This window comes from Eptesicus fuscus, chromosome 6 (genome assembly GCF_027574615.1).
Source record: "Eptesicus fuscus isolate TK198812 chromosome 6, DD_ASM_mEF_20220401, whole genome shotgun sequence".
In the NCBI taxonomy this organism is placed as follows: domain Eukaryota; kingdom Metazoa; phylum Chordata; class Mammalia; order Chiroptera; family Vespertilionidae; genus Eptesicus; species Eptesicus fuscus.
Genome location: NC_072478.1, coordinates 69,794,319 through 69,813,270, shown reverse-complemented (window position 1 = coordinate 69,813,270; position 18,952 = coordinate 69,794,319). Strand labels below are relative to the sequence as shown.

The window sequence follows — 18,952 nt, the reverse complement described above, 5'->3', positions numbered from 1 at the left end:
CATTTGGCTGTTCGGTCTAATTAGCATGTTTCGCTTCTATTATTATAGATTGCTAACTATATTCCCCATGCTGTACTGTACATCCCTGCGACTACTCTGCAACTACCAATTTGTACTTTTTAATCCCTTTGCCTTTCCCACCCAGCCCCCAAACCTTCCGTCACCTGGCAACCATCAATTTGGTCTCCGTATCTATAAGGTTTTTTTTTCCTGTTTTGTTTGTTTATTTTGTTTTTTAGCGTCCACAGGTAAGTGCAATCCTATGGTGTTTATCTTTCTCTGCCTCATTTCACTGAGCATAATACACTCTAGGTCCACCCATGTTGTCACCAATGGCAAGATTTCATTCTTTTTTATGGCTGAGTAATATTCCATTGCATATACGTACCACATCTTTTTATTTTTTAAATTTATCTTTATTGTTGAAAGTTACAGATGTCCCCTCCCCCCTTTTATCCATTTATCCGTTGATGGTCACTTGGGTTGCTTCCATATCTTGGCTATCGTAAATAATGCTGCAATGAACATAAGGACGCATGTATGTTGTCAAATTAGTGTTTTGGATTTCTTTGGCTAAGTACCCAGCCGGGTCATAAGGCAGTTCCATTTTTAATCTTGTGAGGACTCTCCATACTGCTTTCCATAGTGGTTGCACCAACTTGCAATCCCATCAACAGTGCAGGAGGGTTCCCTTTTCTCCACATCCTCCACAACGATTGTTGTTTGTTGACTTATGGATGACAGCCATTCTGGCAGGTGTGAGGTGCTATCTCATTGTGGTTTGGATTTGCATTTCCCTGATGATTACTGAAGGTGAGCATCTTTTCACGTGTCTGTCAGACATCTGTATGTCCTCTTCCAATTCCTCTGATTGAAAAACATCCGTTGCTTCCACACCCTCCTCTGTCCTGCTCAGTCCTCCTCTCCCCTCACAGCCACGTTGCAGGAAAGAGGTCCCGGGAGGTGTGTGGTGTGACAGATCACTAGAAGCAATGGCATGGGACCCCAAACCATGGCACCATTCCCACTCCGGGGGCCGGAGTGTGGATGGCAGCATTCCAGACTTGGTCCTGTAGCTGGTGGGATAGGCCACATCTAGCCCGCCCGATAGACTCCAAAACACACCGCGCCACCCCGCTCAGGCCCGACTGGCACCATCGCCAGGGCACCAATGCCTCGCAGGGGGCACTACCAATACAGCCTCCTAACTGACACCTTCTTCTGGGCACCCCAACCCCACCAGCTACAGGTGCCTTTAAAAAATGCCCACCCCTTCCCGGAGTTCTGAATTGCACATGGAATAATATCCAAACTCCGGCTCTCCTGTGTGCACCTGCTCTCGTCAGCGCCCACTCTCGGCCCCCACCTGTCTCCCTAGGTTCCCCAAGTCCCGCCGTCTTGGGCCTCAGGACATTCACAGCTACCGTGTTCCTGCGCTCGGCAGGCCGAGGTTCATAACCACCGCCTCGGAAAAGGCTTTCGTCAGCATGAAGTCTGAGGCGTCTCTCCACCCGTGGCCCCACTGATTTCTATCAGCTCCCTGCTATGTCCTTTCCAGCACCAAGCACACTCTTCAGTAATTAACTATTTATTTGTGTGTTGTTTATTGTCTGTCAGCCCCATCAGGCAGCTCCCTGAGAGCTGGGGCCCCATCTGCTCAGCTCCCCACCGTCTCCCCTGCCTCGCACAGGGCCTGGCAGGCACATGCACTTCGTACATGCGAGCGGAATAGATGAGGGGCACCCGGCAGGCCATCGCCTCTGCTAAGCCCTCCTCACCTCACTTCACCCCTAGGGTTGTGTTGCGGCTGCAGTAGCCCCTGGAGATGGGATCTGGGGCCTGCAGCGAGCGAGCGAGCGGGGTACACAAGATGATGGGTGGGGGCGGGAGGCGGGAAGGGCCTGGCTCAGGCTGTCCAGGGGTCCCTGTTTAGGGAGTGAGGCTGGCGGGAGGGCCCCCATCCAACCATGTGGTGGTCCCCCCCACGGCCCAGCTCATTCTGCACACAGCTTTCAAACATGTGTTCCAGGCATTGGCTGGATCTGCTCACTTTGCTGTCAGGAATGCGGGAGCAAGAAAATAAGAGCCAGATGACTTGGGAAATGAATGAAATGAGTGAGAGAGTAGAGGGGTCAATGACTCTGTGGCCTCTTTAACTGAACTGATGTGGCCGGACAGGGCTTCCCACTCGCACCTTGAGGTTTGGAGGGGGCATGAGTGGCTTGTAAGCAGAGGCGTGCAGAGTTTCTGGGGCCCCATGTGCTCACCTTGAGCTCTTAGCTCCTCCCAGGATGATCACTGCCTGAGTGTTTCCCAAATGGGAAAGCCAACTGGGAAGAATATTTCCCACTGCCTGGCAGGTGCCCGACGGCATGCCGGGAGGTAAGGCCTGGCCTTGGTGCCTGAGGCTACCAGGGTCACTGTCCATGCTCACAGCCCGCTCCTGCTGCTCCGTGCTGCACCCGGACTCCTGATGCCCACTTCGCCTGCTCCCTGCTCTGCCCAGGAGGCCCTGGCTCTGACCCAGTCCTCTGCCTCCCACCACAACCCCTGGCTGCCGACTTTTGAAAACCCAAACCCACCCCAGCAGGAGGACGACCTTCAGTCATGCCTCCAGGGTTTCCCCAGTGGAGCAGAGTGAACCAAGATGACACGAGGCTTGGGGGTTGGCAAATTCAGAGCCAGTAATGAGTAGGTGAGCCAGGCACTTAGCCTAGGCCTCAGGCCCTGGCTTTAATTCTATCAGGGAGTGTCAGGGCCTCAGCACCCTGGCTCTCCGAGCGAGCGAGTGCCTGTTTTCTCTGAGGCAAAGGCTGCCCCTGTGAGGCGGGGAGTAACCCTGCCTCTGGACTGCTACGAGGACGGAGTGAGATACTGTGCACGCATTAGGTCCTCAGGACAGCCCTGGCACGGAGAGGCACCAAGACACAGCGCAGGCTGGGATCCCAGTCACGCGCAGCTTAACCACGGGGATGTGTCCTGAAACACATGCTGATGGGCGATTCCGTCGTTGTGTGAACATCACAGTGTACTCACTTGCTCCCAGGCTACAAACCTGTACAGCGTGTTACTGTACGAGAGACACCATGAGATTAAATCAAGCACCAGGGATGACGCAATCAAGAGACCTGGTAAACTCGAGATGGATGAGGCTGCTGCTGGTGTAACACAGAAGCTGTTTCACAGCAAACTTTTAAAAAATGTAAGTAGGAAGACTACACTCTGAAATAACAATAACACATACAGTATACAGTAAATACATTAACCAGTAACATTGTTGTTAATTATCATGATCAACTATTAGGTACTGTACATAAGTGTATGTGGTCCACTTTTATACCACGGGGGGTGCGGCAGTTCTGTTTTCACCAGCATCACCACAAGCAACTGAGCAACGTGTTGCACTACGATGTTGTGATGACTATGATGTCACTAGGCAATAGGAACTTTTCAGCTCCTACTTAATCTTATGGGGCCACTGTCGTATATACGGTCTGTTGTTGACCAAAATGCAGTTACGTAGCGCATGGCTCCATAACATTCTCCATAATCAATCAATCTCTCTCTCTCTCTCTCTCTCTCTCTCTCTCTCTCTCTCTCACTCACACACACACACACACACACACACACACACACACACCTAAGATTGTAGGGAGAACAGAAACACAGATGCAGTTTTCCATCGTTAGGCTCCATGTTGCAGAACAAACCTGGCTATACAACAGGTTTGAAGAGTCTCCTGTTTAAATGACGCCTCAGACAGGCCTCCAGCATTTTGGCTCTGATGGCATGTCAGGTGTAAGACCCTGGAATTCAGGGTCTGGCAGGGCAGCCTGGGCATGGAGGGGGCTCCAGCAGGTGCCCTGCTCAGAAACTGGGCAGGGCAGGCAGTAGCACTGCTTAGAAGCCTGAGTGGGAAGTAAACATATTAGATAATAAAACCCCACACTCTATGGAGATATAATTCACATACCATGAAATTCACTTTTTTAAATGGAACTGTTTTCTTAATTTCATTTAAAAATTCTTCATTGCTAGTGTCTAGACATAAAATTGACTTTTGTATAATGGTCTTGTACCGCACAACCTTGCTGAGCGTGTTTGCTAGCTCCAATGCACTTTTGGTGGATTCTTTAGAATGATCTCTATACAAACAGAATCATGGGGTCAGCAAGTAGGGATAGTTGTGTTCCTTCTTTTCCCACCTGCATGCACTTTATTTCTTTTTCTGGCCTAATTGCCCTGAACAGAACCTTCAATACAATGATAAATGCTAGTACAAGTAGCAAGAGTGGACATCCTTGTCTTGTTCCTGATCTTAGGGGAAAAGCATTCACTATTTCACCATTAAGTATAATGTTAGCTATGGGTTTTTCATAAATGCCCTTTACTAAATCATGGAAGTTTATTTTTTTTTTTAATTCTTATTTGTTGAGGGTGTTTTTTTTTTAAATCATGAAAGGCTGTGGATTTTGTCAAATGCTCTTTTCTTCATGTATTAGGATGATGATGTGGTTTTGCCTTTTATTTGATATGATGTACTAGTGCCCCAGTGCATGGATTCATGCGTATTGAAAGGATATTAATTAGAAGGTGGCCAGCGGGGCGGGACTGGGTGAGAAGGGTTGGACACGCCCTGGAGGCAACCTCCCGTGGTCCCTCCCTGGCTGGTCACACCTGGGGCGGCGCTGGGGCTCGAAGGGTCTCTGTGAAGTGAGCAGGGTCCCTCAGGCAGGTGGGGTCCCTCGGCCTGTATATTGATGCTCTCCATTTGGTGTTACATATTCTTGGGTTTTCCTTTGATTCTTTAGACATGGTTTCCTTTAGTTCTTTAAATATAGTTAAAATAGCAAATATAATTTTTTTTTGTCTAGCATTTCCATCTGGGCTTTCTCAGAGACAGTTTCTATTGCTTGCTTCTCCCCCTTTTTATTGCCATACTTTCTTGTCTCTTTGTGTGTCTCATGATTTTTTATTAAAAACTGGGCATTTATAGTAATTTAATGTGACTACTGTGAAAATTAGATTCTGCTCCTACTTTTTAGGGGTTATTGCCGTTACTGTTGCTCAGTGTTTAGGGTTTTCCCTGGAGTCTCCAAGTGAGTATTCCTTGTCACGCGCAGCTGTTGAATTCTCTGCTTGGTTAGCTTATGATCAGCATGGATAGGAGTTTCCTTTAGTGTCTTATCCAGGAAGTCTCCCACTTGGTGCCAAGGGGCTTTATGTAGGTGGGAGCAAAACTCACAGCTCTGCCACTTCACAGCTCTGCTGCGGCCTTCACTGCGGCCTGGGCAGAAGGGAAAGACCGAGGCTCTCAGGCTTTCCCTGAACACGCACACGTCCCTTCACACGCATGCGCCTTCACAATATGTCGGAGCTTCGCAAATCCCCTTTAGACATCTCATCACCTGGATTTTTGTTTAAGTTTTTGTGTCAGCTTCTTGTTTGTTCCAGCTGGTATCACCACTTCAGGCAGCTGTGATGTTAAACAATTGCCGCTGAGTGTTTTTGGCAAGCACTCTAGTAGACACAGGGCTTTCCCAACGAGCGTGCTCTACAGCAGGTCAAATAAAGGCAAGTCCTGTGTACAAGCTTTTCCAGGGAGTTTACAGACATGTCAGATCGTGACAATTTTCTGAAAATGAGCATTTGGGGACCTTCAACCCTGTTTGTCTCCTTCGATGGCTGCTACTGTTCACAGGTACTGTGGTTGTAAGGCTTATGTTTTTGTTTTAATTTTTATTTATTTATTGATGAGAGAGAGGGGGAGAGAGAACCATCGATTTGTTGTCCATCCATTTATGCATTCATTGGTTGATTCTTGTGTATGCTCGGATTGGGGGTCAAACCCGCAACCTTGGCGTACCAGGACAAAGCTCTACCAACTGAGCTACCTGGCCAGGAAGGCTGATTTTTTTTTTTTTTTAAGGGTATGGAACTGAGCAGATGGGCAAGTTAAAATGTTACAAACACTGCTGTTCTTAGCAAGATTTATAATTTTTTCTTGAATAAAGGGGTTGTTGCAAGTTTTCCATTAATTTCCATAGTTGTAGAAAGGTCCATTTTTTCCCCTAGTTTTCTTGCTGCTTTTATAAAGGAGCAGATTTTCAGAGGTCCTTAACCCACCATTTTAAAAATTCTCCTTCCACTGGATTTTTAGAAAGGGTTTCTTGGGGTCGGGTTGGATAAAAAAACCCTAGCGCTGAACCTGCTGATCTAAGGCTGGGAGCTGTGAGAGTCTGTGAGAGCCTCCATTTGCCTCCGCAGATGTAGCACAGCATCAGCCAAGCAGCATTTGATTGCTTCATCCTGGTTTCTTCCTGCACCCTCAGCCTTTATCCTTCATTGGCCCACCGGTCCTTCTCTCCCTCTCCCTCCTCTCTGCCCTCCCCCTTCCTGTCAGCAAGCATTACTGACCATCTCCTGAGTGCCTGTGGGTCCAGCCCCAGCTCCTGCCCCAGGAGCCTCTGCTTTGGTGGAGGGGAAAGACAGGTTTTCAGAGGAGACAACCACAACCAGGCTGTGCTGGGACAGAGGGAGGTGTCTGAGGCTGGTGGAGTCAGGGGAGCCAGGGGAAGCTGAGGGAGAGCAATAGAGGTTCTTGGGGGTAAGGGGGGCACCTAGAAGGAGAAAGTATCTTGCTCAATGGCCCTGGAAAGATGACCCCAGAGGGCAAGAGCAGTGCCGGGCTTCCCCAGCTGAGAAATGGGCCAGTGGGGAGATGAGCATTCATTCCATTAGGACAGGCGCACGCACAAACACTGCGGGGCCATGGAGGCATTCTCCAGGCAAAGGCTCCCCTGCAGCTGGAGAGCGCCCACCCCCGCAGGCGAGCAGGCCAGGCTGTCTGCAGGTCTGCAGCAGCAGCAGGAAGGCATCTCAGGCAGACACTGTCCACCAGGCAGGCTCCCCGGGACACAGGAAAAGGTCTGGTTTTACAAGGGAAGGTGCCAAAGCCAGGATGTGCATGTGTGTGAAACTAGAAATAAACACCAGGCTCAGCCAAAGCTAATCAGAGGGGAACATCTGCTCCGGGTTGTTCACACCATTCTCCGACAGGCAGGGGATCAGGACACCGCCTGGGAAAGGGCGGCCAGGGGGGCGAGGTGCTGCCCGCCCCTTGCCCAATGCGGACCTTAGACAAGACACTTCTTCCTTTGAAGCCTCAGTTTCCTTATCTGCGAAATGGGGCTAAGAGCAGATGCTTATCTTGTAGGGCCTGTGAGGATTACATGACCTGGGGAACTTGAAAGGACTCAGCGCACAGGATCAGGGGCCCAGTAAGTCCTTATCTTTCTGTGACTTTTCGATTGCTGTGAACTGAAGTCATAATTCTAACGGGTTTTTGAGTAAGTTGAGTAATAGTATACATTTCCCTAGAAAAAGTCACTTTGTATTGCTCATCTCCTTCCAGAATGGACGTCAGGAGCTTACAATAAAAGGCAATAAAACATTTTATGAGGACAGAAACAAGAACTGAGTGATGAAATGCGTATTTGCAGGCCCGTGGGGTGTGTGTGTGCGCGCGCGCGTGCGTGCATGTGTGTGTGTGTGTGTGTGTGTGTGTGTGTGTGTGTATGTGCGTGTGTGCGTGTGTTATTACACACAAAATCTAGAGTACAGGAAGCCATGGCAATCAAACACGAAACAGCCTTCAGCTTCCGGAAGTCAGAGCACACAGAGAACCATGACGGCATTTCCTACCAGGGCACTCTAGCGAGTTTATCTGGGGGCCTCTATAGAAGGAACTAGATAATGCAAGCATGCAGCACAGCGGGGAGGAAGCCCACGCCCAGTGCCAGGGAGAAGAGTCGGGAGGCTCAGAGGGAGCCTGTTCAGTTCCCCAGGCCCAACCCGCTGGGGGTCCCCTTGGTGGTGATCCCCTCTGGCATCACACCATGCCCTCCTGGAGAAGTTGCTGAGGGGCTGGGCATGTGTTCATTCATGCATGCATTCATTCCTTCACTCACTGTTTGCGCATTGACATTCCCAGGGCCTGCTCTATGCTGAACAGCGAAGACCTCGGAGAGGCTTGCACTAGACTTAAAGAATGCTGACCTTCCTTGGGCTATGAGCTCAAATAGAGGAGATGACGTCCTGGGGAGGGGAGGCCAGGAGTGCAGGGTCAGAGTGGGAGGGCCTCAGACAGCCCTGGTGAGGCTGGAGGTGGGGACACAGGGGAGGGGTGATGAGAGCTGCAGGAGCTGTGGGTGAGGACCAAGAAGGGGGCACAGGTCTGAGATGTACTGTGAGGAGACTGACCAGGATTTGGTGTGCGGGGGCGGGCGGGGGGAGGAGGGATTCAGGATGATGCCCAGGTGTCTGCATAGGGAAGCGGGAGGCTGGAGGTTTCCTCCCTGCGATGGGGAGCTGGGGAGAGCAGGCTGGCGGAGGTGCTGGTTCACTGGGGCCAAGCCCAGACTCCAGAGGAGATAACGTAGCTGGAGTCAGGAAGGGGGCCACTGTCAGTGTCATGGGGGTGCCGCTGCCGTAGGAATGGGAGAGAAGAGGGCCAAGAGCAGATTCACTTAAGAGGCAAATGGGGCACTATAGAAAAGGCAGAAAAGAAGGGGGTCAGAGATGTGGGAGGAAACACAGGCCACAGCTGAGCTGGGAATACAGGGTGGGGACGTGGGGGTGGCCAACAGCGAGGATCAAGGAAGATAATGACGGCAAAGCTTCTGCTGGCATGACCATCCGATGATGTCAGCGGAGTGGCAGTGAAAAGAGACCGGAGGGGCTGGGATGAGTGGAAGGCGAGGCGGAAGAGCCAGGACAGGGCTGGTGTGTGGATGCCTCTGAGGAAGCTTCTCTGTGTGTCTCGGTAGGGGATGTGCAGAGCAATGCGTTTTGGGTGAAACGAAGATGGCAGGAGGGGAGGTATGGCGCGTACAGGTGAGTCTGCAGGTCGAATGGAAGGAAGGAGGAGTGTCTTCCTGGTGCCTCTGCCAAGGGAAGGGCAGGCCAAGTCTGGGGAGGGACAGGGGCACCAGGAGAACCAGGGCCAGTGGGCTGGGGGGATCACCATCAGTTCCCACAAGGCCAGGAGGTTGTTTCAGAGTGAGACTAGGGATTGAAGTTTCTGAGGTTGATACTAAGATTTGGAGGGTGCCAAGGACATGGGTGGGACAGTTACTGGAGCTGTGATGCCAAGAGCCAGGAAAAGTGGTACTGGGCACTGTGGGCTCCAGGGGCAGTGGCTGGAATTGGAAGGGCGGAGAAGAGCTGGCCCAGGACCTGTGAGTAATGAGGTGCGACGGGGACTGGTGCACCCAGCTCAGTCCCTGGCCAAGGGCACACTTCTAGGCCTGAGCTGAGGAACAAGAGAACCTGGGACTCACCGGGATCACCTCTTCTTCCGGGCTTGCCACGCCGTCCAGGGGGCCCTAGACAGGAAAACAAGGATAGACTCGTTGAGAAGGGAAGCCAGTGGGTTTGGGCACAGCCCGCCTGCTGCTGGCCCACCCACCCACCCTGCTGCGTCCTGGCGGCAGCTTGCCCGCCACCCTGCTGGCTGACGGAGAGGAGAGGTGTGGGGAGAAACCCGTCTCCTGCCCCTCCCTCGCCCCTGCTCCTCCCAGCCTTCCCCTGCTGGTTGCATTCTCACCCCTCACGCTCATTCAGTTACTAATCATCTGTTCATTTATCCATTCACAATCCCTCCGAAATGGAAAAAAAAAAAAAAGATTTATTATCTGGAAACTCTTGAGGTAGAAGAGTTTGCAACTGAGAAACTTCTAAGTGAGGAGAAATATAAGGCCGAGGGTGGGAGTTATGAAGCCCTGACCAATGCTTTTTAATCTCCACGGCGATAAAACAACAGCGACAGCACACCACATAAAGACACCATCATGGCATTTCCAATGCTTGAACTCGGCAAGAAGAGGCACTGCCCTGCCCATCCACTGTCCTGCCCGGGCTCGCTAGAACCCTCCGCACCTCCCAGCCCCGCCAGCTCGGGCGGATGCTTCTACGTTTCTCGGATTTATTGCAGAGAAGGCAGCTTCTTTTCAGTATGCAGCTCTCCATCTACATGGCTGGAGCCTTTCTGAATTGATGATGGGAACCATCTTGCCTTTGCCTTCATCCCCTCTGCCCTCTTCATTCTTTTCTGTTTTGGGGAAAGGTGTGCAGAAGAGAGGATGCAAGCACCATATTACAAATGAAATGGCACTTTATACCTGTCTCTGTCCTGCCCCCCCCCCTGTGTGCCAGGCACTGCGGGCCCTGATGAGGGAGATGGACAGACTGTGGCTGTATTACAAGGCACTGCCCTTTCTCGTGAAGGTCACCCCCCTCCCAAATTCCCAGAACCACCATCGAGGAGAGACAGACTGGTCATGAATCAGGTCCGAAGCCGGGTAGTTGTATGCATGCACACGCCTGTGTGTTTCCCTTTTTCCTCCTCCTGTTTTTAAGTGGTGCTGATTGTGTGCCCCTGATCCAGGGATTGGCACGGGGCAGTAAAGCAAAGGCAGCTCAGGTCAGGGGGTCAGTGGCACTTCCCGACTTTTGTTCAGGGGGAATCCTGGATGGGGAGGAAGGAGGGCCTCTGAGAACAAGTGAGAGAGACCTTTGCAGGCCAGGCTCAAGTGAGAAGGAATTTCTGGCCAGCACTGGGGGCTTGAGATCAGGATGGTTAAGCAAAATTAAAAAATTAAAAACATGCTGTTTTCTTGCACCCCTGTGTTTGTAATTAAAGAAACGTTATTGTGGTCAAGAACACATAACATAGAATTTACCGACTTGAACCATTTTTAAGAGTGCAGTACGTTAGTGTTAACGTATGTCCAGTGTTGTGCACAGGTCTCCAGAACTTTTTCATCTTGCAAAATGGGAAACTCTTTATCCATGGACAGCCCTCTCTTCCCCTTCCCGCAGCCCCCCAGAAACCACCATCCTACTTTCTGTTTCTAAGACTTTGCTTATTTTAGATATCGCAGGTAAGTGGAGTCTTGCAGAATCTGTCCTTTTGTGAGTGGCTCAGTGCAATGTCCTCAAAAGTTCCCCCTATTGGCGAAGTGACCATTTCCTTCTTGTTAAAGGCTCAGTAAATACTCCATTGTATGTACACACCACATATTCCTCATCCATTCATCCATCTGGTGGTGGATACTGAGTTGCTTCCACCTCTTGGCTATTGTGAATAATGCTATAAACATGCGGGAGCAAGTATCTCTTCAAGATGCTGTTTTCAACTCTTTTGGATAAATGCCCACAAGTGGGTTTGCAGGGTCATTTGGCAATTCTATTTTTAATTTGTTGAGGTCCTTACTGTTTTCTATAGTGTCTGCACCATTTTACATTCCCACCAACAGTGTACAAGGGTTTCAACTTCTCCACATCCCCACCATCTGCTATTTTCTGTTTGTTGTTTTTTTTTTGGATACTGGCCATCCTAATGGATGTGAGGTGATATCTCATTGTGGTTTTAATTTGCATTTCCTTAATAATAAGTGATGTTAAACATCTTTTCATATACCTGTCGGCTATTTGTACATCTTCTTTGGAGAAATGTCTATTCAAGTCCTTGGCCCGTTTTTTAGTTGGATTGTTTGTTTTTGTCACTGAGTTGTAGTTCTTTTTTGTTTTCCTTTGGTTAATCCTCACCTGAGGATACTTTTCCCATTGATTTTTAGAGAGAGTGGAAGGGAGGGAGGGAGAGGGAGAAAGAGAGCGAAACATTGTTGTGAGACACATCGATCAGTTGCTTCCTGTACCCGACCCAACTAGGGCTGGGGATTGAACCCAAAGCCCGGGCATGTGCCCTTGACTGGGAATCAAACACAGGGCCCCTTGATGCCTGGGCCAGTGCTCCAACCATTGAGCAACACTGGCCAGGGCTGAAGGAGTTCTTTGTATATTTTAGATATTAATCCCTTATCAGGTATATGATTTGCAAATATCTTCTCCCATTCTGTAGGTTACCTTTTCATGCTATTGTTTCCTTTGCTGTACAGAAGTTTCATTTTTTAATTTTTTAAATCCTCACCCAAGCACATGATAGAGAGAAGAAAGGAGAGAGAGAGAGAGAGAGAGAGAGAGAGAGAGAGAGAGAAAGAAACATCGATGTGTACATGTCCCAACCAGGAATCGAACCTTCAACTCAGATATGATGAACTGGCAACATTTTGGTACACAGGATGATGCTCAACCAACTGAGCCACTCACCCGGGCTGGGCAGAAGTTTTGAAGTTTGATGTAGCCCAATTTTTCTATTTTTGTTTTTGTTGCCTTTTAAATCTTTGAGTTCTTTTGTTTATGGTGTAAGGTGAGGTCCCAATTCATTCTTTGTCTGTGGTTATCCAGTTTTCCCAACACCATTTGTTAAGGATATTATCTTTTGTGTAGCCAGACTTGGCACCTTTCTCAAAGATGGTTTGACCACATAAGTGACGCAAACCTGAGCACTGAGAGCAGGAATCCATGCTGGTTGCAGCCCTCAGGTTTCATGCTGGGATCGCCCAGGTCCATGTTGACTTGGTAACAAGATTCTGGCACCCATGACAGACAACAGCTCACACTGCCAGGGACATGTAGCTGATGAAGGGGTTCCAGGCCCACTATACCCGCTGAGGCCTGCGACTCCCTTCTTCCTGGTGGGCTCTGGAGGTCCCTTTATCGGACCCTCTTTCCAGAACTCTGGGAGGAGAGTTGGGATCAAGTGATTCAAATCCTCCAGACCTTCAGCCTGAGCTCCCCGACGTTGCCTGGGCCCCAGAGCCATTGTGGAGGTGCACTTGAATGGAAAAGTCAGGGGAGGTCCCCAGATTTGAGTTTCTAAGACCAAATCATTAAAACATCTCTCCCAAATATAAATTAAAATCACAACGAGATGTCACCTGTCAGAAGGGCTGTCATCAATAAACAAGTGTTGGTGAGGCCCTAGCTGGTTTGGCTCAGTGGATAGAGCATCGGCCTGTGGACTGAAGGGTCCTGGTTTGATTCTGGTCAAGGGCACATGCCCACGTTGCAGGCTCGATCCCCAGTAGGGGGCGTGCGGGAGGCAGCCAATCAGTGATTCTCTCTCATCATTGACATTTCTATCTTGCCCTGTTCCTTCCTCTCTGAAATCAATAAAAAAAATAATAAAAAAAAGTGTTGGTGAGGACATGGAGGAAAGGGAACCTTCATGCATTGTTGGTGAATTTGTAAATTGATGCAGCCACTATGGAAAACAGTATGGAGGTTCCTCAAAAAATTAAAAATAGAACTACCTTATGACCCAGCAATTCCACTTACCTGAAAAAACCCAAACCACTAATTTGAAAAGATATACACATCCCTATGTTCATTGCAGCATTATTTACAATAGCCAAGATATGGAAACAACCCAAATGTCAAGCGATAGACAAATGGATAAAAGAGATGTGATACATATATACAATGGAATATTACTCAGCCATAAAAAAGAATGAAATATAACCATTTGTGACAGCATGGATGGATCTAGAGCAGTGATGGGCAACCTTTTGAGCTTGGTGTGTCAAACTTCGCCAAAAAACTGAGCATAACTCGGGTAGTGTGTCACTTTGAGGAAAAAACATTATTTCACAAATGTTTCATCCTCAGGAGCAGCATGCGGCCGCCTCAGCGGCTGCGTGTCATCAGAAATGGCTACGCGTGTCAGTGCTGACACGCGTGTCATAGGTTCGCCATCACTGATCTAGAGGGTATTATACTAAGTGAAAGAAGTCAGACAGAGGACAAATATTGTTTGATTTCACTTATATGTGAAAGCTAAAAACCAAAATAAACAATACAGAAACAAACTCATAGGTACAGAGAAAAAAACTGATGGCTGCCAGATAGGAGGGTGTTGGGGGTTGGGTGAACAAGGGGAAGGGATTAAGTAGTACAAATTGGTAGTTACAAACTAGTCATGGGATGTAAAATACAGCACAGGGAATATGGGCAATAATAGTGTAATAACTATGTATAATACCACGTGGGTAGTAGACTTATTGGGGTGATCACTTCATAAATCACCTAAATGGCTTATCACTATGTTGTAACCCTGACACTAATATATTGTATATCAATTGTAATAGAAAAAAAATGTTAAAAAAATTTCTGCAGATAATTTACAAATATCAGTCCACCCGGGGCTAGAGTGATCTGCCTGCTCATTTCCAGCCTGGCCTAACAAAGCCCTCTGCTCCTCAGAGGAGGGAGTCAGGTCCTGGGCACACCTCGTGGGCCAGGGAACAGGGTGCTCTGGGGGGCACTGACTCCCCAAGAGGCTGGCCAGCTGGTGGGCTGCTTGGGCTGGGCCAGCACCGCGAGCCACGTTGTCCTTTGGGGATTAAAACCACAGCCCCTTGTTCAGCAAATACAGCTCATTCCAAAGGGGCGTCTGTCCCCGCAGGCATCCTCCATCACCCACTACACTGCAGGGAGCCTGAAGGTCCCGAGCCCCGATGTTTGCTGGAAAGTCCCAAAGCAGTTTGGAAAAGCAATGCCACAGGCTGTCGGACTGTAGAGCACATGTTTGCTTAGAACCAGGATGTTTGCTTAGAACTTCTGCTGCTAAGTGAGACAGGTCCCTACTGCCCCAGTGACCAGATGACCAGACCTGGCCAGCCTGCCTTGACATCGTCTCATTTAGTGACCAAATGAACAGAGCCCATGGCAAGGTGAGGGGGGAGGGGAGCTGGCAGGTGGTCCCGACCTCACATGCACAGAGTCTCACATGTGGACACCGACGTTCTCTCCAAAGGAGCGACAGTCCTGGGCAGCCACGCAGCCACGCAGCCCCTGACAGAGTTTAATAAAAACAGGAGTTTGGCGGCACCCTTTATTGAGTGTTTACGCTCGGTAGTAATCTCAAGTCCATGTTAACTCATACTTGCCTCAAACCTATGAGGAAGGCTATTATTATTATCTCCATTTTATAGATGTAGAAACAGAAGCACAAAGAGAGGAACTGATTCTCAGAGTCCGACAGCTGTCGTGGGCGGGGCCGTGCCGCGGCCGCACCCTGCCGCCTGCCTCCCTCCCGCTCAGGCCGATGCTCACTGGAGGGGAGCGGTTACGGGAGCCCAGCGTTTCTATAACCGCTTCTTGGCGTTTATTATTATTTTTTCAACATATCGGGTACCATACAACATGGAAGGGGCCCAGAGATGGCTCTCAGAGGGCCATGCATTAAAAGGCCACATGCCACTGCCCACACTCGAGGCCCCAACGGCGTGGGCCTGCTTTTGACATGTGCTCCTCACCCCATCCGAAATGCCTGCCCTTCCCAGGCTGGTTCCTCCCCGGAGTCAGCAGGAGCTTTAATAAAGCATTTAAAGCGGGATCAAGGGGTCCAGACCTACTACGCACGTTGGTGGCACACCAGACCCGGACTGGGGGGTGGGCGAAGAGAGCCTGGTAGGGGGTGACCGCTGACATGTTGGAAACCTGTGCAGGCCACGTGCTGAGTGCTTCTGCTGCCTCAGAGAGAGATGTGGATATGATTGGCTCCACTAACAGAAGAGAACTGAGACCCAAAGGTGAGGCGACCTGTCCTCGCTGAAGAGCAAGTCAGGAGCCAGGAGTGGGCCCTGGGCTGCCAGGGCTCTTGCTGGCACCAATGCTGTCCTCCTGGGTGCGTCTGTTTGGGGAAATGGACCATGGTGTAGGCACCAGGACTGAAAATCAGAACGTGTCTCCCAGAGGTTAGCTCCCTGGCTGGCTGAGAATGGAGGGCATGGGCTGGCATGTGGCACTGCCTGTGGGGAGGCACTGGTGGGTAGGGGCCTGTGGTCTGGGCAGCTGGAAGGGGTGTGGGCAGGCCAGCTGTGTGCAGCCATCAGGATTCCCTAGACCCACCTGGCCCCCAGGGCTCCTGCCTGTGGTGACATTGGGGGCTGCCTGGGGCCATCTCCCATTTATTCAGAGGCCACCGTCTGGTCAGAGATGCCCGGGTGTCCCCAGACACAAGTGGCCCCTTCCTGTCTGTCCCGAGGTCCTGGGCCCCTCGGCCGGGGTGTGGGACTGGCCTGACTCTGGAGGGTGCTTGCTGGGCAGGGGCTTCGGGAGCAGTGCCGGGGAAGCTGCGAGCCTCCTGCTGAGCGGCAGCTCCCTTCTGTGGACCCAGGCCCTGCACGCAGCTGGAGGCCAGGCTTCTGCAATGGGAGGGTCGTTCCCAGAGCTGGAATGCTGCGGGGAGCAAGGAAGGTGGCCCCTGCTGGCGAACCTGCCATGTGCCAGGCTTTGTGCTGGGGGTTGCACAGATGTCTGCTCATTCATTCTGCTCGGCGCCCCTGCCAGGGAGGTGGCATCCACCTCACGCTACAGATGAAGTAAAAGAGGCTCAAAGGGAAAGGACTTGTCCCGTCACACAGCCGGTGTGGAGCAGAGCCGGGATGCAAACCTCGCTGTGTCTAATGCCCAAGCACTTGCCTCGTTTCCTTAAAAGAAATGAGGACTGCCTGGCCTCCCCTCTAGTCGGATGCCATCGTCTGGCCCGAGACCCCTGGGTGCCCTATCCTAGGTCCACGCAGCTCTGTGAGGGGGGAGGGCCGGGGTTACTTTCCAAAGTGCTGGGGGGAGGGTGCTCCAGCACATCCCAGTTTCAGATTCAGTGGGGCTGGAGTGACCGGAGAACTTGCATTTCTATTACGTTCCCAGGGGATGTGCTGTTGCTGTGGGTCTGGGAAACACACTTGAAACCACTTGGCTTCCTTTCTCTCTCTCTCTCTCTCTCTCTCTCTCTCTCTCTCTCTCTCTCTCTCTCTCTCTCTTTAAATATGATTTTCTTTCTTACGACATATTTCAAGCCTCATGCACTTTACTTGGTGCCAGTTGCCTTGGGTGTTCAGGGGATGGGAGGCTGGAGCCAAGCTGTGAGTGTACAATACCGAGGGACACCAGTTCTGGGTTCATAAACCACCAGCAATTATTTCTACTACGGCTGCCACGAGGGCTACTGTGGTGCACACTGCTGGAGCACGGACTGCGTGCCAGGTCACATCCATCCTAATGCAATTTTCACAGCTACCCTCCAGCTCAGTTTATCGAGGAGGAAACTGGACCCAGAGAGGGCAAGTCACTGGCTTGAGGTCACACAGCTTCAAGTAGCAAGACTGAAATCTGGCCCCTGGTGGTCTGGTGCCAGGGCTCACCCTCTGAGCCACAGGCCGTTCTGCCCCAGGACTAGATGAGATGGAACAGAAGCCCCTCACCAATCACAGTGGGAGCTGGTTGAAGGGCCTAAACCAGAGCTCTTAGTCTACACCCAACCCCATTTCTCTGTCTGAATCCCTGTCCCTGTGAACAGCATCACCACCTACCAGCCCTCGGGAGTGTGGGTGGATCCATCCCATCCACACTTCCTGAGCACCGCCTCTAAATACAAGAGGCGCCAGGCTGCCACCCTACGTGGCTGGCCACGCCTCGGCCCTGTCCTGTGTTCTAAGTGTATTACTGTGACCCTAAGACAACCCCGTGCAGTGGGTACTATTATCCCCATTTTACAGATGTGGAACTGCAGCACCAAGAAGTTAACTCACCTCAAATCACAGAGTCAGGAAGAGAAAGAACAAGTACGCACCGGCATATCTCTGTGAACCGATGGTGGCAGCCTCCTCCCTCCCTGGCTTCCCAGTTTCCTTCATTCTCTCCCCCACAGTCAGGGCAGTCCTTCCGAACCACAGATCGGATCCTGTACTCCCCTTTAAAGGCACCCACAAGCTCCTCACTGTTCTTAGGACAGAGTCTGAGCTCCTTGGCCAAGGCCATTCCAGGCTGCCCTGGCTTCCCTCTCTGGCCTGCTCTGCCCAGCCCCTGCTTGTCTTCCATACATCACTCCCGGCCCACGTTTTGCCAGAGCACCCGGCCCAGGACACATCACGGCCCCTGAGCTGTGTTGCTCATGTCTCCAATGTCCATTCTCCCATTTCTTGCCAGAAAAACTCCTACTCATCCTTCAAAACCCAGCTAAGACATGAACCCTCCTCTGGGAAGTCTTCCCGGATGCCCACTCTTGGGCCATCGATATTTACTTGCACTTGGTGCACTGGGATGGAGCTATCTGCCCATCTGTGAGCCCCACAAATCAGGGGACCACATGCAATTTGCCTTGGTCCTCTGAGAGGCTGGTCTGGGCTAAACTGGACTAAGGTGAATGGTCATCAGTGACCACACCAAGAGGCTCTGGATTCTGGGGTGTCCATTGGCGGCTGTGTCTGGGTCTGATCATTGCTGGGCATTAGGAAAGGAGATGATATCTTTTCTTCTTTTTTTAAAATTTTTACAGAGAGGAAGGGAGAGGGATAGAGAGAAACATTGATGAGAGAGAAACATCGATCAGCTGCCTCCTGCACACCCCCTACTGGGGATGTGCCCGCAACCAAGGAACATGCCCTTGACTGGAATTGAACCTGGGACCCTTCAGTCTGCAGGCCAATGCTCTATCCACTGAGCCAAACCGATCAGGGCTAGATCTTTTCTTCTTTATGCCTGTTCCCCTCTGCCCACTGGGCTGGGAATATGCCAGTTTATGAACCAAGGGCAAGTGGTCTTTCAAGCCAGGGCTGTTAGAAACCCTGGGGGCAGACCTTGCCCGGGTGAACTGCTCCTAACCATTCTCTGGGGAGCGCCTGAGCCCCCAGATAATTAGCCGCATGTGTGTGGGGGATAGGCCTGGTTTATTTCCCAAGGATTTATGAGAAGGGGAGTATTCTCACTGACCTCCGTTTCAGGAAAGGCCTCTTTCTGGAACACTTGCCGAATATCAACAGTAAAGCACATATGCTCGCAGCAAGCCTGCCTGACAGCGTCATTCCCGCCATGTGTTTCTTGTCTCGTTCGCATTTTAGCATTCGCTTTGGGGACTGCATGCATTTCTGAAGGTCCCTAAACACAGCTCCAAGCGGAGCACTTATAATTTACCCTTCATGAAAGCCATCACTGCTCTTTCCAAACATACTTGGAAGTGGGTTCAAAGTTTATTTAGAGAAAAAAA

The 18,952-nt window shown here is 50.7% G+C and overlaps 1 protein-coding gene across 1 annotated transcript in view; it reads right to left on the bottom strand.

The window, feature by feature from the left end:
• Positions 1 to 18,952, bottom strand: part of COL23A1 (collagen type XXIII alpha 1 chain) — a 260,225-nt gene that overhangs the window by 42,206 nt on the left and 199,067 nt on the right. Inside the window, exon 3 of the mRNA XM_028150086.2 lies at positions 9,342 to 9,386. Within this exon, the coding sequence (XP_028005887.2) occupies positions 9,342 to 9,386 (45 nt within the window). The remainder of the gene's footprint in view (positions 1 to 9,341; positions 9,387 to 18,952) is intronic.